General features: G+C 44.3%; 1 protein-coding gene across 2 annotated transcripts; it reads left to right on the forward strand.

Annotated features, from left to right (window-relative positions):
• Positions 1-38: 38 nt before the first annotated feature.
• LOC115147658 (beta-1,3-N-acetylglucosaminyltransferase lunatic fringe) lies at positions 39-27,902 on the forward strand. 2 transcript variants are annotated; one of them, XM_029689950.1, is made up of 8 exons: positions 39-750; positions 17,531-17,579; positions 18,073-18,175; positions 18,377-18,545; positions 22,496-22,581; positions 22,926-23,091; positions 25,172-25,257; positions 25,520-27,902. In XM_029689950.1, the coding sequence occupies exons 1-8, from the start codon at positions 298-300 to the stop codon at positions 25,584-25,586; spliced, it is 1,179 nt and encodes a 392-aa protein (XP_029545810.1). In that variant the 5' UTR covers positions 39-297; the 3' UTR covers positions 25,587-27,902. The 2 variants fall into 2 exon arrangements, with proteins under 2 accessions (XP_029545810.1, XP_029545811.1); XM_029689951.1 differs by having other exon boundaries at positions 18,377-18,530.

A 27,902-nucleotide genomic window follows, 5' to 3' on the forward strand; every position in this document is an offset into this window, starting at 1 on the left:
CTCTCCCTCTGGTAGCTCGGTTAGAACTAACCGTGGTTTAGAATGGAACAGTCCAGTCATCTGGAGGGAGACAGAGAGACAGAGACAGAGACAGAGACAGAGACAGAGACAGAGACAGAGAGAGAGAGAGAGAGAGAGAGAGAGAGAAGCAAACCAGGATGAACAGTCAGATGTCTCCCTATTCTGTGAGTTTTGTCGCAGTGGAATAGACGTTCACTTTTATTGTCAATGCTTGCACTGCTCACCATTGTATGGGATTATAAACGATCTATTTTAGATTTGTAAACTTGTAGCAAGATGTCAAAAGGTGTCTGGAGGAAACGCGCCCTCTCCACGGCTGGAGGAGCCTTGTTCACCTGCCTCGTGATGATGTTTCTTCTCGTCGCCGTTATCAAACACCGGGGGACTCTCGTGGAGGAAGGTTCCACCGGGAGAGAGTTCGGGACTCGCTCCCTGCAAAGTTTAAACAGCATGAATAATAATGACAAACCCGTTAACCAAGCTCCAGCCGAGGATCGGGTCGGGGACAAATGTCAGGCGGCCCAGGTCAAGGGTTTTTCGGCGTACTTCAGTGAGTTGAGCCGGGGGAAACGGGCGGTGGAGCACAGAGCGGTGAAGGCTAGTGATCCTACACCGGTGGAGGAGCTCAGTCCGGCGGATGTGTTCATAGCGGTGAAAACCACCAAGAAATACCACCACACCAGGCTGGATCTACTGCTGGACACATGGATCTCTAGAAACATGCTGCAGGTAATGGGAAAACTTTACACTTACAGGAATGAAGCGCCTTTTGCTCAGGGACAAAATAACACATCTTTCACCTAGTCGACTCTGCGGTTTGAACCAGCAACATTTCGATTAAAACGCTCTGAACTGCTACGCTAGCCTATTGGACACATTGCTATTGTAGTAGTTTGTGAAATTAGATTACCAATGCATCTAAACATGCAACAGGTGATAGGACAAATACTATTATATTCTTAGAGGAAAACGGACGAAAACTAGTTTGAATAATTCCACAGAAATAAACACCCAAGTTAGTGGCATTAGATTACCAATGAATCTAAAGGCTGCCCAAGGCAACGGAACATGTCATGGTTGCTAGGCAACGGAACATGTCATGGTTGCTAGGCAACGGAACATGTCATGGTTGCCAGGCTACGGGGATAATTAGGATAAACTGTAAGTAGCAGCAACACTTTTTTTTACAACAACACTTTTCTTACTACTTTACTGATAACAGCTTTATTCAGGAAAGTTTGACTTACTGTGATATGTGTTTGTCCTAGTCTACCCATAGCTACTGTGTATTGAGGAAAGTTTAACTTACTACAGTATGACTGTGATATGTGTTGTCCTAGTCTACCCATAGCTACTGTGTATTGAGGAAAGTTTAACTTACTACAGTATGACTGTGATATGTGTTTGTCCTAGTCTACCCATAGCTACTGTGTATTGAGGAAAGTTTAACTTACTACAGTATGACTGTGATATGTGTTTGTCCTAGTCTACCCATAGCTACTGTATTGAGGAAAGATGAACTTACTACAGTATGACTGTGATATGTGTTTGTCCTAGTCTACCCATAGCTACTGTATTGAGGAAAGTTTAACTTACTACAGTATGACTGTGATATGTGTTTGTCCTAGTCTACCCATAGCTACTGTATTGAGGAAAGTTTAACTTACTACAGTATGACTGTGATATGTGTTTGTCCTAGTCTACCCATAGCTACATTAGGGTGAGAACTTTAAGTTGCTCTGAATGACTCTAACCAAAATGTAGTTAGAACAACATAGTGTATGCTACAGTTTTAGTGAGGCTACCAATGCATCTGCATTCAACAGAAGGCTTGACGGTGTATGTTCCCAGGGGTAACCCCAAGAAACCCCAAACCCTCCTCTCCCTGAAATACCCCTTCACCACGATTAGTTACGCCGGCTCACTTTCATTGCCTCCGCGCTTTGACCACAGCGCGAGACAGTCAGACGTAAACCTGTAAAGTTAAACTGGAGCCGGAGCCGATGAAGATTACTCTCGGAAGGCAGATCAGAGGACGAAGGAGAAGGAATGAAAACGGAGAAGAGCTCTCTTTCTCTCTCCCCTTTTCTTCTCTCCTTGCTTGTGTCAGAAAACAAAGGGAATCAGAAAGAATAGTCATTATCATGTTTTAAAAAAAAGGACATACAGAGGATACTATATAATGTAATCTTAGAGTTGATCTACAACAGACTGGTAGAACTATGTCCTTATAGAGGATACTATATAATGTCATCATCGAGCTGATCTACAACAGACTGGTAGAACTATGTCTTTATAGAGAATACTATATAATGTCATCATAGAGCTGATCTACAACAGACTGGTAGAACTATGTCCTTATAGAGGATACTATATAATGTCATCATAGAGCTGATCTACAACAGACTGGTAGAACTATGTCCTTATAGAGGATACTATATAATGTCATCATAGAGCTGATCTACAACAGACTGGTAGAACTATGTCCTTATAGTGGATACTATATAATGTCATCATAGAGCTGATCTACAACAGACTGGTAGAACTATGTCCTTATAGAGGATACTATATAATGTCATCATCGAGCTGATCTACAACAGACTGGTAGAACTATGTCTTTATAGAGAATACTATATAATGTCATCATAGAGCTGATCTACAACAGACTGGTAGAACTATGTCCTTATAGAGGATACTATATAATGTCATCATAGAGCTGATCTACAACAGACTGGTAGAACTATGTCCTTATAGAGGATACTATATAATGTCATCATCGAGCTGATCTACAACAGACTGGTAGAACTATGTCCTTATAGTGGATACTATATAATGTCATCATAGAGCTGATCTACAACAGACTGGTAGAACTATGTCTTTATAGTGGATACTATATAATGTCATCATAGAGCTGATCTACAGCAGACTGGTATAACTATGTCCTTATAGAGGATACTATATAATGTCATCATCGAGCTGATCTACAACAGACTGGTAGAACTATATCTTTATAGTGGATACTATATAATGTCATCATAGAGCTGATCTACAGCAGACTGGTAGAACTATGCCCTTATAGAGATACTATATAATGTCATCATCCAGCTGATCTACAACAGACTGGTAGAACTATGTCTTTATAGTGGATACTATATAATGTCATCATAGAGCTGATCTACAACAGACTGGTAGAACTATATCTTTATAGTGGATACTATATAATGCCATCATAGAGCTGATCTACAGCAGACTGGTAGAACTATGTCCTTATAGAGGATACTATATAATGTCATCATAGAGCTGATCTACAGCAGACTGGTAGAACTATGTCCTTATAGAGGATACTATATAATGTCATCATAGAGCTGATCTACAACAGACTGGTAGAACTATGTCCTTATAGAGGATACTATATAATGTCATCATAGAGCTGATCTACAACAGACTGGTAGAACTATGTCCTTATAGAGAATACTATACACACAGTGTACAAAACATTAAGCACACCTTCCTAATATTGAGTTGCACCACCCCTTTTTGCCCTCAGTTCGTCGGGGCATGGACTCCACAAGGTGTCAAAAGTGTTCCACAGGGATGCTGGTCCATGTTGACTCCAATGCTTCCCACAGTTGTGTCAAGTTGGCTGGATGTCCTTTGGGTGGTGGATCATTCTTGATACACACGGTAAACTGTTGAGCGTGAAAAACCCAGCAGCGTTGCAGTTCTTGACACAAACCGGTGCACCTGGCACCTACTACCACACCCTGTTCAAAGGCACTTTGATTTTGTCTTGCCCATTCACCCTCTGAATGACACACATACACAATCCATGTCTCAATTGTCTCAAGGCTTAAAAATCCTTCTTTAACCTGTCTCCTCCCCTTCATCTACACTGATTGAAGTGGATTTAACAAGTGACATCAATAAGGGATCATAGCTTTCACCTGGATTCACCTGGTCAGTCTATGTCATGGAAAGAGCAGGTGTTCTTAATGTTTAATATACTCAGTGTACTTCTCCACTCATTGTTGGAGAGAGTAGCTACCTGTAGCCTGTAAAGAGAAACTACCTGTAGAGAGAGTAGCTACCTGTAGAAAGAGTAGCTACCTGTAGCCTGTAGCCAGAGTAGCTGCCTGTAGCCTGTAGAGAGAGTAGTTGCCTGTAGAGAGAGTAGCTGCCTGTAGCCTGTAGAGAGAGTAGCTACCTGTAGAAAGAGTAGCTACCTGTAGCCTGTAGAGAGAGTACCTGCCTGTAGCCTGTAGAGAGAGTAGCTGCCAGTAACCTGTAGAGAGAGTAGCTACCTGTAGCCTGTAGAGAGTACCTGCCTGTAGCCTGTAGAGAGAGTAGCTGCCAGTAACCTGTAGAGAGAGTAGCTGCCTGTAGTAGAGGTCGACCGATTATGATTTTTCAACGCCGATAACAATACCGATTATTGGGGGCCCGAAAAAGCCGATACCGATTAATCGGCCGATTTTATTGATTTTTTTTGTAATAATGACAATTACAACAATACTGAATGAACACTTATTTTAACTTAATATAATACATCAATAAAATCTATTTAGCCTCAAATAATAATGAAACATGTTCAATTTGGTTTAAATAATGCAAAAACAAAGTGTTGGAGAAGAAAGTAAAAGTGCAATATGTGCCATGTAAGAAAGCTAACGTTTAAGTGCCTTGCTCAGAACATGAGAACATATGAAAGCTGGTGGTTCCTTTTAACATGAGTCTTCAATATTCCCAGGTAAGAAGTTTTAGGTTGTAGTTATTATAGGAATTATAGGACTATTTCTCTCTATACGATTTGTATTTCATATACCTTTGACTATTGGATGTTCTTATAGGCACTTTAGTATTGCCAGTGTAACAGTATACCTCTCCTCGCTCCTACCTGGGCTCAAACCAGCAACGCATCGACAACAGCCACCCTCGAAGCAGCATTACCCATGTAGTGCAAGGGAAACAACTACTCCAAGTCTCAGAGCAAGTGACGTTTGAAACGCTATTAGCGCGCACCCGCTAACTATCTTGCCATTTCACATCGGTTACACCAGCCTAATTTTATGAGTTGACAGGCTTGAAGTCATAAACAGCGCAAAGCATTGCGAAGGGCTGCTGGCAAAACGTACGAAAGTGCTGTTTTGAATGAATGCTTACGAGCCTGCTGGTGCCTACCATCGCTCAGTCAGACTGCTCTATCAAATCATAGACTTAATTATAACATAATAACACACAGAAACACGAGCCTTACGTCATTAATATGGTCAAATCCGGAAACTATCACGTTTATTCTTTCAGTGAAATACGGAACCGTTCCGTATTTCATCTAACGGGTGGCATCCATAAGTCTAAATATTCCTGTTACATTACACATCCTTCAATGTTATGTCATAATTACGTAAAATTCTGGCAAATTAGTTTGCAACGAGCCAGGCGGCCCAAACTGTTGCATATACCCTGACTCTGCGTGCAAGGAACGCAAGAGAAGTGACAATTTCATCTGGTTTATATTGCCTGCTAACCTGGATTTCTTTTAGCTAAATATGCAGGTTTAAAAATATGTACTTCTGTGTACTGATTTTAAGAAAGGCATTGATGTTTATGGTTAGGTACATTCGTGCAACGATTGTGCTTTTTTTCGCAAATACGCTTTTGTTAAATCATCCCTCGTTTGGCGAAGTTGGCTGTCTTTGTTAGGAAGAAATAGTCTTCACAGTTCGCAACGAGCCAGGTGGCCCAAACTGCTGCATATACCCTGACTCTGTTGCAAGAGGTGACACATTTTCCCTAGTTAAAAGAAATTCATGTTAGCAGGCAATATTAACTAAATATGCAGGTTTACAAATATATACTTGTGTATTGATTTTAAGAAAGACATTGATGTTTATGGTTAGGTACAAGTTGGAGCAACGACCGCCCTTTTTCGCGAATGCACACCGCATCGATTATATGCAACGCAGGACAGGCTAGATAAACTAGTAATATCATCAACCATGTGTAGTTAACTACTGATTATGATTGATTGATTTATTGTTTTTTATAAGATAAGTTTAATGCTAGCTAGCAACTTACCTTGGTTTCTTTCTGCATTCGCGTAACAGGCAGGCTCCTCGTGGAGTGCAATGTAAAGCAGGTGGTTAGAACGTTGGACTAGTTAACCGTAAGGTTGCAAGATTGAAGGTAAAAATCTGTCGTTCTGCCCCTGAACAAGGCAGTTAACCCACCGTTCCTAAGCCGTCATTGAAAATAAGAATGTGTTCTTAACTGACTTGCCTAGTTAAAAAATATTTATAAAAAATATAATAATAATAATAAATAAAAAAATTGGCAAATCGGTGGCCAAAAATACCGATTGTTATGAAAGCTTGAAATCGGCCCTAATTAATCGGCCATTCTGATTAATCGGTCGACCTCTAGCCTGTAGAGAGAGTCACTACCTGTAGCCTGTAAGGAGAGACTAATCTATGAGTGGGGCTAATTTTAAGGCTAATCTATGAGTGGGGCTAACTGTAAGGCTAATCTATGAGTGTGGCTAACTGTAAGGCTAATCTATGAGTGTGGCTAACTGTAAGGCTAATCTATGGGTGTGGCTAACTGTAAGGCTAATCTATGGGTGTGGCTAATTGTAAGGCTAATCTATGGGTGTGGCTAACTGTAAGGCTAATCTATGAGTGTGGCTAACTGTAAGGCTAATCTATGGGTGTGGCTAACTGTAAGGCTAATCTATGGGTGTGGCTAAGTGTAAGGCTAATCTATGAGTGTGGCTAACTGTAAGGCTAATCTATGAGTGTGGCTAACTGTAAGGCTAATCTATGAGTGTGGCTAACTGTAAGGCTAATCTATGAGTGTGGCTAACTGTAAGGCTAATCTATGAGTGTGGCTAACTGTAAGGCTAATCTATGAGTGTGGCTAACTGTAAAACTAATCTGTTAGTGTGGCTAAGTGTAAGGCTAATCTATGAGTGTGGCTAATTGTAAGGCTAATCTATGAGTGTGGCTAATTGTAAGGCTAATCTATGAGTGTGGCTAATTGTAAGGCTAATCTATGAGTGTGGCTAATTGTAATTGTCTGAGTGTAAATGTACATCCCAAATGGTACCCTGTTCCCTACATAGTACACTACTTTAGACCAGAGACCTATACCCTAGCTAGTGTACTACTTTACACCAGAGCCCTATTCCCTATATAGTGCACTACTTTTCACCAGAGCCCTATAGGCCATATGCCATTTGGGAGTCAGACTAAAAACCATTAAAAACACACACACACCAGACACTAGTCTGTGTTGATATGTAAACAGAGCGACAAGCTCTCACGGTCTCACTGCAGGATCACACGTTTGTTCATAAACGTCTGATGTCAAAGGTTTAGTTGATGCATTCATTCTGAATGGTTAAGGTTTGGGATTAGGGTGTAAATAAATGGATGGAACACGAGACCCTCGGAGACGGAGCTCACAGCCTATACCTATCTGCCATTAGAGCTGGGAATTTCCGGGGACCTTACGATATAATATTATTGCGATATGTATTGCGATTCTCACGATTCGATGTAGGATCTTCATTTGAGCCAGTTTGCTACAGCAGGAAAATAATCCTGCTGCAACAGGAAATGTGAATTATTATGTGGATTATAATTAATGGACATTTTTTGGTAGGGGTTGATGCATTTTTCGTTATTGCAAATCAAGTCTGACATTTTAAAGTGGAAATTACAAACTTTAGAAGCCTTTTTGTAGCTCGACTATACCACAAGTTAGCATTTCCTGTGTTGCAGGAATATTCTCAGCAACTAAAGAGTGATCAAACTAAGATCCTACATCTGTATTTGTTGTGATTCGATACTACAATTTTATTGCGATTTGATGTTCCAAACATATTGCTCACTATATGTCTGCTGCAGAGAGACGAGAGAGACATGAGAAAACAAGTTTTGATCAGTCATGGAAATAAAACTGCTGGAAACATGTTGGCTCACAATGGAATAATAAGATGAAGAACAAGATATAGGATGAAAAATACCGAATTTTGGCGCAGGTGCAGCCGACTAGTGCTAACCAACGCTACCTAACAAAAAATGTAAAGTATCGATATAATATCCTCCAAAAATAATATTGCCATATGTAACTGTATCTGTTTTTTCCCCCATCACTATCCGCCATCCATTTCCACAACGCCTTATCAAAACCCAAGCCTACTTGATGCTAATAGAGCTCACCATCGCCCCCTAGTGTCCGGTTTTGCAGTCATCTGCTGACGTCCTGCTTACCTGGATGGACGTCTAAATTCGCAGTGGGTCATAAGTGACCTGGCTGAACAGAGAGAGGAAAGCACTGTGTTTACCCGTGTGTGTGTGTGTGTGTGTGTGTGTGTGTGTGTGTGTGTGTGTGTGTGTGTGTGTGTGTGTGTGTGTGTGTGTGTGTGTGTGTGTGTGTGTGTGTGTGTGTGTGTGTGTGTGTGTGTGTGTAGACATTCCTATGTCTGCTCTCAGGTGTGTGTCAAAGGTGTGTGTCCCGCCCCACCCCTATAGGCTAATGTTAGACTGCTGAGTAAGGGAATACCTAAACACACACACACCCTGGGAACTCTCTCTCTCTTTCTCGTGGGAAGTGAAGAGGTATGGGTGTGATGTTTAGGAGAGTAAACACACAGACACACACCCTGGCGGAGGTAACCTTGATAATATGTTGCCTCAGAGGTAGTTGTGACGTCACCAGGAGACTTTAGCTACTTGGTTGTTATAGTGGTTGATTGTTCTAAAACGTTTCTCCTTTTCTCTCTCTCTGTCTCTCTGTCTCTCTCTCTGTCTCGTTATTGTTCAATTAATGTAGTTTCCTGTGTTGTAAAACTCAAATCCTGGCTTGCCTCCTAACCTTCCTCCCCCTTCTCTCTTCTCACCATTTTCTCTCACTCTCCCCTGTATGAGACAATGTGTAGTTTCCTCTGTGGGGTCTTAACAATGACACACACACACAGAGACACACACACAGAGAGACACACACACGCATAGAGACGCACACGCACAGAGACGCACACGCACAGAGACACGCACACACACGCACAGAGACACACACACACAGAGACGCACACGCACAGAGACACGCACACACACGCACAGAGACACACACACACAGAGACACACACACACATACGAGCTGGTTTTCCTCTGGAGGGTTTAAGAGCTCACAGGGCTGACGAGAACACACAGCTGGAGAGAAAGACTGGACTGCTGACAAACACACCGACATACACACAGGGATACACACACACACACATAGGGATACACACACACACAAAGGGACACACGGACACACACACGGACATACACACAGGGACACGCACACACAAATACATGGTTGCTGATTGAGGAGAAAGAACTGTCAAGTCAGTGGTTATAGGAGAGACAGTGGTTATAGGAGAGTCAGTGGTTATAGGAGAGTCCGTGGTTATAGGAGAGACAGTGGTTATAGGAGAGACAGTGGTTATAGGAGAGTCAGTGGTTATAGGAGAGTCCGTGGTTATAGGAGAGACAGTGGTTATAGGAGAGACAGTGGTTATAGGAGAGTCCGTGGTTATAGGAGAGTCAGTGGTTATAGGAGAGACAGTGGTTATAGGAGAGTCAGTGGTTATAGGAGAGTCAGTGGTTATAGGAGAGTCAGTGGTTATAGGAGAGACAGTGGTTATAGGAGAGTCAGTGGTTATAGGAGAGACAGTGGTTATAGGAGAGTCAGTGGTTATAGGAGAGACAGTGGTTATAGGAGAGACAGTGGTTATAGGAGAGTCAGTGGTTATAGGAGAGACAGAGTCAGTGGTTATAGGAGAGTCAGTGGTTATAGGAGAGTCAGTGGTTATAGGAGAGACAGAGACAGTGGTTATAGGAGAGTCAGTGGTTATAGGAGAGTCGGTGGTTATAGGAGAGTCGGTGGTTATAGGAGAGACAGTGGTTATAGGAGAGACAGTGGTTATAGGAGAGTCAGTGGTTATAGGAGAGACAGTGGTTATAGGAGAGACAGTGGTTATAGGAGAGACAGTGGTTATAGGAGAGTCAGTGGTTATAGGAGAGACAGTGGTTATAGGAGAGACAGTGGTTATAGGAGAGTCAGTGGTTATAGGAGAGACAGAGTCAGTGGTTATAGGAGAGTCAGTGGTTATAGGAGAGACAGAGACAGTGGTTATAGGAGAGACAGTGGTTATAGGAGAGACAGTGGTTATAGGAGAGACAGTGGTTATAGGAGAGTCAGTGGTTATAGGAGAGACAGTGGTTATAGGCGAGTCAGTGGTTATAGGAGAGACAGTGGTTATAGGAGAGACAGTGGTTATAGGAGAGACAGAGTCAGTGGTTATAGGAGAGTCAGTCAGTGGTTATAGGAGAGTCAGTCAGTGGTTATAGGAGAGACAGAGACAGTGGTTATAGGAGAGACAGTGGTTATAGGAGAGACAGTGGTTATAGGAGAGACAGTGGTTATAGGAGAGTCAGTGGTTATAGGAGAGACAGTGGTTATAGGAGAGACAGAGTCAGTGGTTATAGGAGAGTCAGTCAGTGGTTATAGGAGAGTCAGTCAGTGGTTATAGGAGAGACAGTGGTTATAGGAGAGACAGAGACAGTGGTTATAGGAGAGTCAGTCAGTGGTTATAGGAGAGTCAGTCAGTGGTTATAGGAGAGTCAGTCAGTGGTTATAGGAGAGACAGAGGTTATAGGAGAGCCAGTGGTTATAGGAGAGACAGTGGTTATAGGAGAGTCGGTGGTTATAGGAGAGTCGGTGGTTATAGGAGAGACAGAGTCAGTGGTTATAGGAGAGACAGAGTCAGTGGTTATAGGAGAGTCAGTGGTTATAGGAGAGTCAGTGGTTATAGGAGAGACAGAGTCAGTGGTTATAGGAGAGACAGAGTCAGTGGTTATAGGAGAGTCAGTGGTTATAGGAGAGACAGAGTCGGTGGTTATAGGAGAGACAGAGTCAGTGGTTATAGGAGAGTCAGTGGTTATAAGAGAGTCGGTGGTTATAGGAGAGACAGAGTCAGTGGTTATAGGAGAGACAGTGGTTATAGGAGAGTCGGTGGTTATAGGAGAGTCAGTGGTTATAGGAGAGACAGTGGTTATAGGAGAGACAGTGGTTATAGGAGAGTCAGTGGTTATAGGAGAGTCAGTGGTTATAGGAGAGTCAGTGGTTATAGGAGAGTCAGTGGTTATAGGAGAGTCAGTGGTTATAGGAGAGACAGAGACAGTGGTTATAGGAGAGTCAGGGGTTATAGGAGAGTCAGTGGTTATAGGAGAGTCAGAGTCGGTGGTTATAGGAGAGACAGTGGTTATAGGAGAGACAGTGGTTATAGGAGAGTCAGTGGTTATAGGAGAGTCAGGGGTTAAAGGAGAGACAGTGGTTATAGGAGAGACAGAGTCTTTGGTTATAGGAGAGTCAGTGGTTATAGGAGAGACAGTGGTTATAGGAGAGTCAGTGGTTATAGGAGAGACAGAGTCAGTGGTTATAGGAGAGACAGTGGTTATAGGAGAGTCGGTGGTTATAGGAGAGACAGTGGTTATAGGAGAGACAGTGGTTATAGGAGAGACAGTGGTTATAGGAGAGACAGAGACATTGGTTATAGGAGAGACAGTGGTTATAGGAGAGACAGTGGTTATAGGAGAGACAGTGGTTATAGGAGAGACAGTGGTTATAGGAGAGTCAGTGTCAGTGGTTATAGGAGAGACAGAGTCAGTGGTTATAGGAGAGACAGAGTCAGTGGTTATAGGAGAGACAGAGTCAGTGGTTATAGGAGAGACAGTGTCAGTGGTTATAGGAGAGACAGAGTCAGTGGTTATAGGAGAGTCAGTGGTTATAGGAGAGACAGTGGTTATAGGAGAGACAGTGGTTATCGGAGAGTCAGTGGTTATAGGAGAGACAGTGTCAGTGGTTATAGGAGAGTCAGTGGTTATAGGAGAGTCAGTGGTTATAGGAGAGACAGTGGTTATAGGAGAGACAGTGGTTATCGGAGAGTCAGTGGTTGTAGGAGAGACAGTGTCAGTGGTTATAGGAGAGACAGAGTCAGTGGTTATAGGAGAGTCAGTGGTTATAGGAGAGACAGTGGTTATAGGAGAGACAGTGGTTATAGGAGAGTCAGTGGTTATAGGAGAGACAGTGGTTATAGGAGAGACAGTGGTTATAGGAGAGTCAGTGGTTATAGGAGAGACAGAGGTTATAGGAGAGTCAGTCAGTGGTTATAGGAGAGTCAGTGGTTATAGGAGAGTCAGTGGTTATAGGAGAGTCAGTGGTTATAGGAGAGACAGTGGTTATAGGAGAGTCGGGGGTTATAGGAGAGACGGTGGTTATAGGAGAGACAGAGACAGTGGTTATAGGAGAGACAGTGGTTATAGGAGAGACAGTGGTTATAGGAGAGACAGTGGTTATAGGAGAGTCAGTGGTTATAGGAGAGACAGTGGTTATAGGAGAGTCAGTGGTTATAGGAGAGTCAGTGGTTATAGGAGAGACAGTGGTTATAGGAGAGTCAGTGGTTATAGGAGAGTCAGTGGTTATAGGAGAGTCAGTGGTTATAGGAGAGTCAGTGGTTATAGGAGAGACAGTGGTTATAGGAGAGTCAGTGGTTATAGGAGAGTCAGTGGTTATAGGAGAGTCAGTGGTTATAGGAGAGTCAGTGGTTATAGGAGAGACAGTGGTTATAGGAGAGTCAGTGGTTATAGGAGAGTCAGTGGTTATAGGAGAGACAGTGGTTATAGGAGAGTCAGTGGTTATAGGAGAGACAGTGGTTATAGGAGAGTCAGTGGTTATAGGAGAGACAGAGGTTATAGGAGAGTCAGTCAGTGGTTATAGGAGAGTCAGTCAGTGGTTATAGGAGAGACAGTGGTTATAGGAGAGTCAGTGGTTATAGGAGAGACAGTGGTTATAGGAGAGACAGTGGTTATAGGAGAGACAGAGGTTATAGGAGAGTCAGTCAGTGGTTATAGGAGAGTCAGTCAGTGGTTATAGGAGAGACAGTGGTTATAGGAGAGACAGTGGTTATAGGAGAGTCAGTCAGTGGTTATAGGAGAGTCAGTCAGTGGTTATAGGAGAGTCAGTCAGTGGTTATAGGAGAGACAGTGGTTATAGGAGAGACAGTGGTTATAGGAGAGACAGTGGTTATAGGAGAGACAGAGGTTATAGGCGAGTCAGTCAGTGGTTATAGGAGAGACAGTGGTTATAGGAGAGTCAGTCAGTGGTTATAGGAGAGTCAGTGGTTATAGGAGAGACAGTGGTTATAGGAGAGTCAGTCAGTGGTTATAGGAGAGTCAGTGGTTATAGGAGAGACAGTGGTTATAGGAGAGACAGTGGTTATAGGAGAGACAGAGACAGTGGTTATAGGAGAGACAGAGTCAGTGGTTATAGGAGAGATAGAGACTTGTGTTATCTCCCAAAGATAATGCCTAGTATTTAGCTCAGCAGGCTAACACAGTTTAAGTCTGAAGAGACCCGGACAAACACACATACAGACACACACGCGCAGGCGCGCACACACACACACACACGTGAGAATGTAATGTAATCTAATATCAGTATGGGAGCAGGAAGCTGGAGAGAGGTGTTGACACACACATCAAAACACTGACCCTGTGTCGTGTGTGTGACTGTGTGTGTGTGTGTCTGTGTGTGTGTCCGTCTGTGTGTCCGTCTGTGTGTCCACCCGTGTGTCCGTCCGTGTGTCCGTCCGTGTGTCCGTCCGTGTGTCCATCCGTGTGTGTGTCCGTGTGTGTGTCCGTGTGTCCGTCCATGTGTGTGTCCGTGTGTGTGTGTGTGTTAAGAGAACCACACACCACCATGGAAAAGGGAGAGATGAGACTGTTTTGCCCATGTGCTGCGCTAGGCAGGGGGCAGGGAAGTGTCTGTGTTTATTTGGGGGGTCTCAGGGTGGGTCTTTCCTGCCTGGGGGAATCCGGGGTACGCCTGGCTGATGCTGGCTTCCTGAGTTCTGACAGACAGACACAGACACACACACAGACATACCACACTCACACACACCCACACACACACAGAAATACCACGCACGCACGCACACACCCACGCACACACACACACACAGACATACCACACTCGCACACACCCACACACACACACACACAGAAATACCACGCACACACGCACACACCCACGCACACACACACACACACAGACATACCACGCACGCACACACCCACGCACACACACGTTGTCTACTACTAAAATGTGGTTATTTAATTGAAAAATAGTAACCATTAATTGAATGAATTAATTTGTACCATATAATAACGTTGTAGGGCTTTTAACTGGTCGGGACATTGTTGTTATCCCAGAGTCATGCCAACTCATTATGCAGTGGGAACTGAAGTGGGAGACACACACACACACACACACACACACGGCAGTGGGAATAATGTGAGGAATGTGTCAGAGAGAGTTGGAACAAAGACTTTCTCCCAGGGAGATGTCCCTCTCTAGTTAACTACAGCAGCTGTATGCTAATACCTCGGAGTGTGTGAATGTCGGGGGGTTACTTTCAACAATCTAACGTATAAAATACATTTCGACTTGTTTAACGCTTTTTTGGGTTTCATAGTTTTGATATCTTCACTATTATTCTACAATGTAGAAAATAGTTCAAAAATAAAGAAAAACCCTTGAATGAGTAGGTGTGTCCAAACTGTTGACTGGTACTGTATGTGTATGGTCTATCATTGAATGTCACACTAGCAGACACACACACACACACACACACACACACACACACCCCACTGGACTGGTCAGCAGCTGTTATGGTGCTGAGTGGTTTACCTTAGTCTTGGCTCAGATTCAATATCAGCACTATTGTCTGTCTCCACTCAATACTGTGACTGTGGTGGATAAACTACCCCTACCCTCTGTCTGTCTGTCTGTCTGTCTGTCTGTCTGTCTGTCTGTCTGTCTGTCTGTCTGTCTGTCTGTCTGTCTGTCTGTCTGTCTGTCTGTCTGTCTGTCTGTCTGTCTGTCTGTCTGTCTGTCTGTCTCCATTCAATACTGTGACTGTGGTGGATAAACTAGCCCTACCCTGTGTGTGTGTGTGTGTGTGTGTGTGTGTGTGTGTGTGTGTGTGTGTGTGTGTGTGTGTGTGTGTGTAACATGATGTCAGAGGAAGGATACAGGTGCAGTTTCACCTGTAGTGGAAAACAACCCTGTGGAACGGAATGTTGTTCTGTTTTAGACCAGTCGGCTGAAACAATGTTTTCACTTTACTTTACCAACAACAGCCTGATCAAACAGGATGACTGGGGCTGGGGCCCAAATGCCACTCCTATGTAGTGCACTACAGTGCATGCAGACCCCCTGACTTCACTCCTATGTAGTGCACTACAGTGCATGCAGACCCCCTGACTTCACTCCTATGTAGTGCACTACAGTGCATGCAGACCCCCTGACTTCACTCCTATGTAGTGCACTACAGTGCATGCAGACCCCCTGACTTCACTCCTATGTAGTGCACTACAGTGCATGCAGACCCCCTGACTTCACTCCTATGTAGTGCACTACAGTGCATGCAGACCCCCTGACTTCACTCCTATGTAGTGCACTACAGTGCATGCAGACCCCTTGACCTTTTTCCACGTTATTATGTTACAGCCCTATTCTAAAATGGATTAAATATTATTTTTGTTGTCAACCAACACATAATACCCCATAATGACAAAGTGAAAACAGGATTTTATACATTTTTACATAAGTATTTAGACCCTTTGCTATGAGACTTGAAATTGAGCTCAGGTGCATCCTGTTCCACATTTACATTTTAGTCATTTAGCAGACGCTCTTATCCAGAGCGACTTACAGTAGTGAATGCATACATTTCATACTTTTTTGTTTTGTTTTTGTACTGGTCCCCCGTGGGAATCAAACCCACAACCCTGGCATGGCACACACCATGCTGGCGTTGCAAACACCATGCTCTACCAACTGAGCCACAGGGAAGCCCACTGTTTCCATTGATCATCCTTAAGATGTTTCTACAACTTGATTGGAGTCCACCTGTGGTAAATTCAATTGATTGGACATGATTTGGAAAGGCACACACCTGTCTATATAAGGTCCCAAAAGCCATGAGGTCGAAGGAATTGTCTGTAGAGCTCCGAGACAGGATTGTGTCGAGGTACAGATCTGGGGAAGGGTACCAAAACATTTCTGCAGCATTGAAGGTCCCCAAGAACACAGTGGCCTCCATCATTCTTAAATGGAAGAAGATTGGAACCAGCATTACTCATCCTAGAGCTGGCCGTCCAAACTGAGCAATCGGGGAAGAAGGGCCTTGGTCAGGGAGGTAACCAAGAACCCGATGGTCACTCTGACAGAGCACCAGAGTTCCTCTGTGGAGATGGAAGAACCTTCCAGAAGGACAACCATCTCTGCAGCACTCCACCAATCAGGCCTTTATGGTTGAGTGGCCAGACGGAAGCCTCTCCTAAGTAAAAGGCACATGACAGCCCACTTGGAATTTGCCAAAAGGCACCTAAAGGACTCTCAGACCATGAGAAACAAGATTCTCTGATCTGATGAAACCAAGATTGAACTCTTTGGCCTGAATGCTAAGTGTCACATCTGGAGGAAACCTGGCACCCTACGGTTAAGCATGGTGGTGGCAGCATCATGTTGTGGGGGTGTTTTTCAGTGGCAGGGACTGGGAGACTAGTCAGGATTGAGGGAAAGATGAACGGAGCAAAGTACAAAGAGATCATTGATGAAAACCTGCTCCAAAGCACTCAGGATCTCAGACTGGGCGAAGGTTCACCTTCCAACAGGACAACTACCCTAAGCACACAGCCAAGACAACGCAGGAGTGGCTTTGGGACAAGTGTCTGAATGTCCTTGAGTGGCCCAGCCAGAGCCCGGACTTGAACCCAATCTAACATCTCTGGAGAGACCTGAAAATAGCTGTGCAGTGACGCTCTCCATCCAACCTGACAGAGCTTGAGAGGATCTGCAGAGAAGAATGGAAAAACTCCCCAAATACAGGTGTGCCAAGCTTGTAGTGTCATACCCAAGAAGACTCTAGGCTGTAATCGCTGCCAAAGGTGCTTCAACAAAGTACTGAGTAAAGGGTCTGAATACTTACGTAAATGTGATATTTCAGTTTTTAATATTGTGTAAATTTGCTCCAATTTCAAAAAAACAGTTTTTGCTTTGTCATTATGGGGTATTGTGTGTAGATTGGTGAGGGGAAAAAGCGAGGTTGGTGGCACCTTGATTGGGGATTAGCTCATGGTAATGGCTGGGGCGGAATCGGTGGAATGGTAACAAAGACACCAAACACATGGTTTCAATGGTGTCCATGTGTTTGATGACATTCCGTTTGCCTCCGTTCCAGCCATTACTATGAGCCGTCCTTCCCCTATAGGGAATAGTGTACTATATGGGACGCATCCTGTCTGACTACTGTTCTACAGAGTAGCGTTGTCTCACGATTCACACTACATTATGATAGACACACACACTGACCTTCTCTTTGTGTGTGTGTGTGTGTTTTCAGACGTACATATTCACCGACGGAGAGGATGACAGGCTGAGGAAGAGGATGGGTGAGATTCAAAAATAAAAACACATACATACACATATTCTAAAGGTGCCAGATTATAACAGGAAGCTAATATTGTTATTCTAAAGGTGCCAGATTATAACAGGAAGCTAATATTGTTATTCTAGAGGTGCCAGATTATAACAGGAAGCTAATATTGTTATTCTGGAGGTGCCAGATTATAACAGGAAACTAATATTGTTATTCTGGAGGTGCCAGATTATAACAGGAAACTAATATTGTTATTCTAGAGGTGCCAGATTATAACAGGAAGCTAATATTGTTATTCTGGAGGTGCCAGATTATAACAGGAAGCTAATATTGCTGACTCATTCAAAACTGTTTTGCCACCATAGTAACACAATAGCATCCAATCATCTTTGTTAAAAGTCACATACTGTACTGTGTTGTGCTGAAATGTGTGCTATGCATCATTTGACCCCAGGGCTCATTTACTGACTGTCTGACTGACTGACTGATTGATGTTATTCCTACAGGGAGTCACATGATCAATACTAACTGTTCAGCGGCCCACAGTCGCCAGGCTCTGTCCTGTAAAATGGCCGTCGAATACGACACCTTCATCAGCTCTGACAAGAAGTAAGACACACACACACACACACACAAACCGAAATGACAAATTAGCAGTTTGCGTTAATGGTTTAGGAATCAAAGTCAGGTTGATTGTGGTTAACCCTTGTAGGTGGTTCTGCCATGTGGATGATGATACTGATTGTGGTTAACCCTTGTAGGTGGTTCTGCCACGTGGATGATGATACTGATTGTTGTTAACCCTTGTAGGTGGTTCTGCCACGTGGATGATGATAACTACGTGAACATACGTCCCCTTGTGAAGCTCCTGTCTCACTACAGCCATGCCCACGACGTCTACATTGGCCGGCCTAGCCTCGACCGACCGCTAGAAGCCACCGAGAGGTTTGGCGACTCCCACACGGTAAGGGACCAGGAGGTAATGTGTTCACTAACCTAAAACATGTTTCTCTTCTCATTTTAACCATTATTTTGTTTTGTGACTATATAATAACCCAGCAAGCACATTTTGGTTCCTTGGAAGTTGTGGGAACGTACATTTTTGGTTTCCCATTAGTTCTGGGAATGAAGCCATACGTTTCCTGACTGGTTAAACTGAACTGTTTTTTTAAACATTTTGAGAACAGAAGTTAACATTTAGCCTGTTCTGGGAACGGACGTTTTGAGGCTGCAGGGATGTTCTGAGAACGTTTTGCTATGGTTACTATGGTTCCCTGAAAGTATTCCTGGGAGGTTTTATTAATGTTCTGAGAACATAAATTATAGGGTATTTGAAGGTAATTAAATAACGTTCTGAGAACATTCCCTAAATGTTCTTAATGCTTAAAAGAGTATTTGGATTTTTTTTTAAATAACTTTAACTTTTCACTGAATGTTTCAATAACACCACTAGCTTAGGTTAACTGTTTGGAACTCCAAGTATAGATAGGACACATGGAAATGAATTTTCTTAGGCATTAATCATGCAAACCCATTTCTTTATTATTGTGTGAGTTTTGAACCTATGATCTTCTGTTCTGAGTCCATGGAATTATTCCACTGGGCCACCAAGATGGAGATAGCATGCAATGTTTTTTAACTCATACAAAGCTGTTACTTTTAGTCTATTAAACAAACAGCATTAGTGGGCACGGCCCAATACACCTGAATGCACTTAACGAGATAGAGAAAGTTGTGTTGATGCAGGGCCGATGTAGATCTTAACGCATGGTGAGTGAGCTACAGGCAGGAATCAGCACTGAGCCATCTATGGGGAGGAGTGCCCCCTTGTGGACAGAGTGAATCACCCAACGTTTTACTCCCACCCTGGGGAGATTGATAAACCCCGTGAACACCATTGAACGAGAGGTACCAGAGGGGCATTAAACATGGACAAGAGTCCAACACACGTTGTGCTTCCGTGAGACTGTATAGTCTGCATGAATCCTGGCTCCCTTATGGGCACAGAGGGTAATGGCTGCCGTAACAAAACGTGGGGACACTGTCGTCACGGTAATGTTTTTGTGGAGCGGTGCACTGGTTGCTCAGACCCCTGCTAACACGGAACCCAAACGCTAAGACAGAACCCAAACCGGATGTGCTAGCTATGTGCGCTATCGTGCATACATTTATTTTGTCCCCCTACACCAAACGCGATCACGACACGCAGGTTAAAATATCAAAACAAACCCTGAACCAATGACATTAATTTGGGGACAGGTCGAAAAGCATTAAACATGTATGGCAATTTAGCTAGTTAGCTTGCACTTGCTAGCTAATTTGTCCTATTTAGCTAGCTTGCTGTTGCTAGCTAATTTGTCCTGGGATATAAACATTGAGTTGTTATTTTACCTGAAATGCACAAGGTCCTCTACTCCGACAATTAATCCACACACAAAACTCACAACCGAATCATTTCTAGTCATCTCTCCTCCTTCCAGGCTTTTTCATCTTTGAACTTATATTGTGATTGGCTTCTACACTTTCATAGTATTACCACGACAACCGGCAAAACAGTTAGTCTTTCAATCACCCACATGGGTATAACCAATGAGATGGCACGTGGGTACCTGCTTCTATAAACCAATGAGGAGATGGGAGAGGCAGGACTTGCAGCGCGATCTGCGTCAGAAATAGGAATGACTTCTATTTTAGTCCTTGGCAACGCAGACGATCTTTGACGCGTGCGAGCAGTGTGGGTGCACTAATTGAAGAACATAATATTTCTAAATTCCTCCTGGCTAATGTCGGCTATTAATTTTTAGGAATATATGTCGTCAGGGTATAAGGCCCCTTTCTCCAGGTTACCCAAGCCAGCTTCTCGGGGGCTGCTTCCTCATCGGAGGAGCACGCAAGCCGCGCTTTCTTCACTCCCTCCAACTCTAGGAATTGAAAATAATAATGGGGTTGCCATAACAATGGGAAACACTAGTAAACTTCATTCACCGGAAGTTATGCATGCTAGCCGACATTAGCCAGGAGGCTCTTTAGTCTAAGCTAGGCTGGCTAGCATCTTTGACCGCAGCACGGTCCGTTTAGAATAACCAAGCAACTTAACGCTACGTATACTAAACAAGAGAGCTACCCCAAGCAACTCCACCGTGGCAGGAATAGCTAGCATGCTATGCAGAGCAACTCCACCATGGGGAGGAATAGCTAGCATGCTATGCAGAGCAACTCCACCATGGGGAGGAATAGCTAGCACGCTATGCAGAGCAACTCCACCATGGGGAGGAATAGCTAGCACGCTATGCAGAGCAACTCCACCATGGGGAGGAATAGCTAGCACGCTATGCAGAGCAACTCCACCATGGGGAGGAATAGCTAACACGCTATGCAGAGCAACTCCACCATGGGGAGGAATAGCTAGCACGCTATGCAGAGCAACTCCACCATGGGGAGGAATAGCTAGCACGCTATGCAGAGCAACTCCACCGTGGCAGGAATAGCTAGCACGCTATGCAGAGCAACTCCACCATGGGGAGGTATAGCTAGCATGCTATGCAGAGCAACTCCACCATGGGGAGGAATAGCTAGCATGCTATGCAGAGCTTGTCAGCTGGCCTGGTCTTGAAAGTCTCTATGTAGGACCGGACCAAAGAGGAGAGACCGGACCCTTCATCCACATGTAAGAGAGGCAAGCGGTGCTTGACTGAGACATAAACAGGCAGCAGGGGGGGGGGGGGGGTCTACCCTCTCTCTTTGAGTAGCCTTCCGTAACCGGTGACAGAGCGCCCAGGAACCAGGTTGAGCGGCGGCAGCCACTGTACACACCACGTCCAGGCAGACAAGGCATTTGCTCCGGCCAAAGACCCAATCTATGTCGGCGTCATACTACTCAGACTCGGCGGAGGTATGGTCACCCGGAAGAGGAAGTGAATATCTGAAACACCAAGGCCCCTATAGAATGCTACACGAGTGTCAAGAGAACCTGCGTGTAGACAAGTAGGGAAACAGTGCCAGTCCTGCACATGAACTGATTTGAGTAATGGAATGCCAGAGCATGCACCGATCCGAGACATACAAGTCAACAAACGTGAGTATCTCTTTATTCGTTTGGGCATGGTTGCGAACCTCAACCGGGCTTAGCCTTCACCATCTAGCTCTCATTTGTCTGTCATCTTACTCATTGTTATAGCAACGGCAAGAAACCTTAAGAGAAACAAATTGTTTGTGATTATGAAACTATGAGAACCATACAACGTCCAGGGGATGAGCACGGTCTACCACAAAGCGACAGTGTTGTTGGTGCAACTAAGACCGTCTCGTCTTACAATTGTTTGTTTTAGTATCGTGAATTGTTCCTGTTCACACTGAGGTGAAGAGCGGAATAATTGAAGGAATAAATCCGAGCCTCATGCTTATCACCTGTGGAAGGCGGGGCTTCCAGCGAGGCGCAGATTTCATTGGCCTTGTCAGATGTGATTGTAGATCCTTCAACCGAAGTCGCGAGAGTACGACTCCCCGTAGTATGTTGTACAGAAGTTGACTGACTGAAAGGGAACAAATGGTTCTTAGAACGTTATGTGCTAGCTGGGTGGTTCTCAGAACGTTATGTGCTAGCTGGGTGGTTCTCAGAACGTTATGTGCTAGCTGGGTGGTTCTCAGAACGTTATGTGCTAGCTGGGTGGTTCTCAGAATGTTATGTGCTAGCTGGGTGGTTCTCAGAACGTTATGTGCTAGCTGGGTGGTTCTCAGAACGTTATGTGCTAGTTGGGTAGTTATATATTGTATATAGATATATAAAACAATAATAATAATATTGAATATGAATATATGTGTGAGTTTCCATTTATAATTGTATGTATCTGCCTATATAATGCCCTGCATTGTGTTTATTACATGTTAGTAATATTGTGTGTATTTTGTATGCATGTTGTGTGCTTTCAGCGTCCAGTGCGTTTCTGGTTTGCCACAGGAGGGGCAGGGTTCTGTGTTAGTCGAGGTCTCGCCCTCAAGATGAGCCCCTGGGCCAGGTGAGACTGTGTGTATATTTTGAGACTCACAGTGGGTTATTCTCCTGCTTTTCTGTGAGGTTGTGTACATACGTGTGTTTATGTGTGTTTATTTTGGAAGTCAGTAGGCAGTTTCCACACATGACATATTCACTCTCTCTTTCTCCTCTCTCTCTCGCTGTCTTTCTCTCTAACTCTCACTCCCTCCCTTTCTCTATCTCTCTCTCTCTCTCTCTCTCTCTCTCTCTCTCTCTCACGCTCTCCCTCACTCTCTGTCTCTCTCCTCTCTATCTCTATTGCTGTGTCTCTCTCTCTCTCTCTGTCTCTCTCTCTCCTCTTTCCACTCTCTCTCTCTCGGTCCCCAGTGGAGGTAATTTCATGACAACAGCTGATCGTATTCGTCTCCCTGACGACTGTACGGTTGGTTACATCATTGAGGCGTTGCTTGGGGTGGGTCTTATCCGCTCCCCACTGTTCCACTCTCACCTGGAAAACCTTCAGCTGGTGTCACCGACACAGATACACCACCAGGTACACACACACACAGTAATACTACTAAGGAGTATGGACCCTGTTAAGCTTCCATGGAACACAGCGCTAAATACTAACCAATGAACGCAGCGCTAAATACTAACCAATGGAACGCAGCGCTAAATACTAACCAATGAACGCAGCGCTAAATACTAACCAATGCAACGCAGCGCTAAATACTAGCCAATGGAACGCAGCGCTAAATACTGGCCAATGGAACGCAGCGCTAAATACTAACCAATGAACGCAGCGCTAAATACTGGCCAATGGAACACAGCGCTAAATACTAGCCAATGGAACGCAGCGCTAAATACTGGCCAATGGAACGCAGCGCTAAATACTGGCCAATGGAACGCAGCGCTAAATACTAGCCAATGGAACGCAGCGCTAAATACTGGCCAATGGAACGCAGCGCTAAATACTAACCAATGGAACGCAGCGCTAAATACTAGCCAATGGAACGCAGCGCTAAATACTAGCCAATGCAACGCAGCGCTAAATACTGGCCAATGGAACGCAGCGCTAAATACTAGCCAATGGAACGCAGCGCTAAATACTGGCCAATGGAACGCAGCGCTAAATACTGGCCAATGGAACGCAGCGCTAAATACTGGCCAATGGAACGCAGCGCTAAATACTAACCAATGGAACGCAGCGCTAAATACTAGCCAATGGAACGCAGCGCTAAACACTAACCAATGGAACGCAGCGCTAAATACTAACCAATGGAACGCAGCGCTAAATACTAGCCAATGGAATGCAGCGCTAAATACTAACCAATGAACGCAGCGCTAAATACTAACCAATGGAACGCAGCGCTAAATACTAACCAATGGAACGCAGCGCTAAATACTAACCAATGAACGCAGCGCTAAATACTGGCCAATGGAACGCAGCGCTAAATACTAGCCAATGGAACGCAGCGCTAAATACTAACCAATGAACGCAGCGCTAAATACTGGCCAATGGAACGCAGTGCTAAATACTAGCCAATGAACGCAGCGCTAAATACTGGCCAATGGAACGCAGCGATAAATACTAGCCAATGGAACGCAGCGCTAAATACTAGCCAATGAACGCAGCGCTAACTACTGGCCAATGGAACGCAGCTCTAAATACTAGCCAATGGAATGCAGCGCTAAATACTAGCCAATGAACGCAGCGCTAAATACTGGCCAATGGAACGCAGCGCTAAATACTAGCCAATGAACGCAGCGCTAAATACTGGCCAATGGAACGCAGCGCTAAATACTAACCAATGGAACGCAGCGCTAAACACTAACCAATGGAACGCAGCGCTAAATACTAACCAATGAACGCAGCGCTAAATACTAACCAATGGAACGCAGCGCTAAATACTAACCAATGGAACGCAGCGCTAAATACTAACCAATGGAACGCAGCGCTAAATACTAACCAATGGAACGCAGCGCTAAATACTAACCAATGGAACGCAGCGCTAAATACTAACCAATGAACGCAGCGCTAAATACTGGCCAATGGAACGCAGCGCTAAATACTAACCAATAAACGCAGCGCTAAATACTAGCCAATGGAATGCAGCGCTAAATACTAACCAATGAACGCAGCGCTAAATACTGGCCAATGGAACGCAGCGCTAAATACTAACCAATGGAACGCAGCGCTAAATACTAGCCAATGGAACGCAGCGCTAAATACTAGCCAATGGAACGCAGCGCTAAATACTAACCAATGGAACGCAGCGCTAAATACTGGCCAATGGAACGCAGCGCTAAATTCTAGCCAATGGAACGCAGCGCTAAATACTGGCCAATGGAACGCAGCGCTAAATACTGGCCAATGGAACGCAGCGCTAAATTCTAGCCAATGGAACGCAGCGCTAAATACTGGCCAATGGAACGCAGCGCTAAATACTGGCCAATGGAACGCAGCGCTAAATACTAGCCAATGCAACGCATCGCTAAATACTGGCCAATGGAACGCAGCGCTAAATACTGGCCAATGGAACATGATATAGCCTACTGAATTGAATGTTCTCATTTATTGAATACAGTCTGACAGGTGTGTGTGTGTGTTTGTTTGTTTATTGCCGTTTCAGGTGACTCTGAGTTATGGAACGTTTGATAGTAAGAGAAACATAATCAACGTAAGAGGAGCTCTCTCATTGGACGAAGACCCTACCAGGTAATATAGGGTTTGTGTTTGCGTCTGCATGTGTGTCTTTTGAGAGCCACAGTGGGTCGCTTCCCTACTTTGTCTAAGTGACTGTGTGTGTGTTTGCGTGTAAAACTCTCTGTATGCATGTGTTTTCAAGTTGTTGTATTAAAAGTCTCAGCAGGCAGTTTCCATGCAGTGTCACATTCACTTGCCTTCTCTCACTTCTTTGTCTCCCCCATACTCTCTCCCCCCCTCTCTCTCTACCCCTCCCCCTCTCCCCCTCTCTCAGGTTCAGGTCTGTCCATTGTGTCATATACCCAGACACTCCGTGGTGTTCAGCCCTGACCTGGTACTGACCCCACCAGTCCAGAGACACGGAAAGAGGGTAGAAGATGAGAGATGGATTAAAGACACGGAGGGAGCGGTGGACAGAGGAGAGAAGTGGAGAAGAGGGACTAAAAATATTGATGAATGGATAGACAGAGGAGAGGACAGGAGAGACAGAGCCATTAACCTCCCTCTGTATGGATTCAGAATGAGACCCTATTGTCATGATACGGTGCCTTCTGACCATAGAACGGCTTTCTCAAGCTCTCATGTCCTACTTGGTGTCATGGGGTGGAGTCGGATCGTTTTGGGGTTCCTAGGGCCTCTGGGGCACCTCGTGGGACGACACTGAATCTCTCCGTCACCGGATCCCTACGCCCTCTAACCCTTGACCTCTAACCCCTAGTCCCTCCCAGAGAGGCCTGGTGGGGAGAAGAGACGAGCGCGGTGTTGTTGTGAGGTTGCTGATTGCAGATGGCTCTGTGATGGACAACGTTGCAGCTCTAACAGAGGGGGACTGTTTTAAGCCACGGTGTTGTTGTGAAGTTGCTGATTGCAGATGGCTCTGTGATGGACAACGTTGCAGCTCTAACAGAGGGGGACTGTTTTAAGCCACGGTGTTGTTGTGAAGTTGCTGATTGCAGATGGCTCTGTGATGGACAACGTTGCAGCTCTAACAGAGGGGGACTGTTTTAAGCCACGGTGTTGTTGTGAAGTTGCTGATTGCAGATGGCTCTGTGATGGACAACGTTGCAGCTCTAACAGAGGGGGACTGTTTTAAGCCACGGTGCTGTTGTGAGGTTGCTGATTGCAGATGGCTCTGTGATGGACAACGTTGCAGCTCTAACAGAGGGGGACTGTTTTAAGCCACGGTGTTGTTGTGTCACTGCACTCCGCTTTGTAGCCTGAGTGCCAGTCTTCTTTGTGCTATCATCAACTCCTTGTCACGTTTGGTTCGTCCATGACAGCAATGTAGTTGGCATGGTAGCACAAACATGTCTGGGACCATCTATTTTGTGAGTAGAAGTTGTAATCTTTTCCCCCCCTGGTTGCTAAGGAGAATGGTTCTACACCCTCTTTGGTGTTCAACATTCCTCTTCCTGTATCTTGGAGACTGAAGGATAAACTAATTGTGTACTGTTTTTTTTCTGTTTTTTTTTCTCAATATTCTTCCCAATATTAACGTTTATTGTGGATTTAAAAAAAAGTCATGTCAACAGACTCCGGATCTCTACCAGACCAGTGAAGTGGTGTGTTTTACTGCTCATTGTTAACAGTTGATTACTTTTCAGTATTATCTTGTTATTCCATCAGACAGCTGTCAATCAGACAACAGTCATAATGACTTGGAGTTGGATGGTGACTAAGCACTTTGCTGGGAGTTATGAAGCACCAGGGACTGTATACATAAAGCAGGTCTCAGAATAGGGCTGCTGGTCTAGGATCAGGTGCCCTCTCTTATTCATTATAATCTAAAAGGCCAAACTGATCCTAAATCAGCACTCTTACTCTGAGATTCTTTATGAATATGGTTCCAGAAATCACCTTGGGGGGCCAAAAGACTTTAAACCCAAAATCATACTGTATTGAAGACAGACTATGCGTTTTGTTATCATGAAGATGTATATCTCTGTAATCAGAAGAATTTAGAAGGAGTAGAACAGGCCTCCACATTCATGTCAATGACGTCATAACGGGCAGACAGGCAGCCGTTCCAGTTCTATGTTTAGTAGTATCATGGAGCATGTTGGGAGGGATCAGAGAGGTAGAACTAGAATGACTAGAACGCTCTTGGAACCTTTAACCCTGGTCATTTGACTCCTGTGTACTCTCACATTGGCTGCCAGTCCACCCATTATGCCATCATAATGGGGAGACCTGTTCTATGGATTGTTTTTCTATGAGCGGAACACGTACATATTCTTAATAAGTGTTCTGGTGACTTCTCTCTCTCTGTGAGTTATTAATTGACCCATAATGGGTTTCTGATTGGAGATTCTTTATGAGAAGCGTTCTTCCTCAACTGGGCCTTTTATAGATACAAACCTGTTCTGTTTTGACCACTACGTGAACATCATCTGCTTTAGTAATGTGTTTTTATGTTATTCTTTTGATCAGGATAGTTTCTGATTGGATTTTACTGCATTGTTGTCGTTGTTGTCTTTGTCATTGTTGTTGTTGTCTTTGTTGTCTTTGTGTTCTTGTCGTCGTTGTTGGATGTATTCTCCAGTATGTGGACTATAGAAAGACGGTAGTATCTCCAGGGAACGCTGAATATTTTGCCTTATGTCTCACCACAGTGGTTGCTATTCTCTGCTTTTTTAATAAAGCCTTATAATGCCTTA

The sequence above is a fragment of the Salmo trutta genome, chromosome 14 (assembly GCF_901001165.1).
Source record: "Salmo trutta chromosome 14, fSalTru1.1, whole genome shotgun sequence".
NCBI classification, from domain to species: domain Eukaryota; kingdom Metazoa; phylum Chordata; class Actinopteri; order Salmoniformes; family Salmonidae; genus Salmo; species Salmo trutta.

Coding starts and splice junctions, on each gene's coding strand:
- LOC115147658 (XM_029689950.1), top strand. CDS start 298: ATGTCAAAAGGTGTCTGGAGGAAACGCGCCCTCTCCACGGCTGGAGGA. Junction 18,546..22,495: donor ACACGGTAAGGGACCAGGAG/GTAATGTGTTCA, acceptor GTGTGCTTTCAG/CGTCCAGTGCGTTTCTGGTT. Junction 25,258..25,519: donor TTGGACGAAGACCCTACCAG/GTAATATAGGGT, acceptor CCCCTCTCTCAG/GTTCAGGTCTGTCCATTGTG.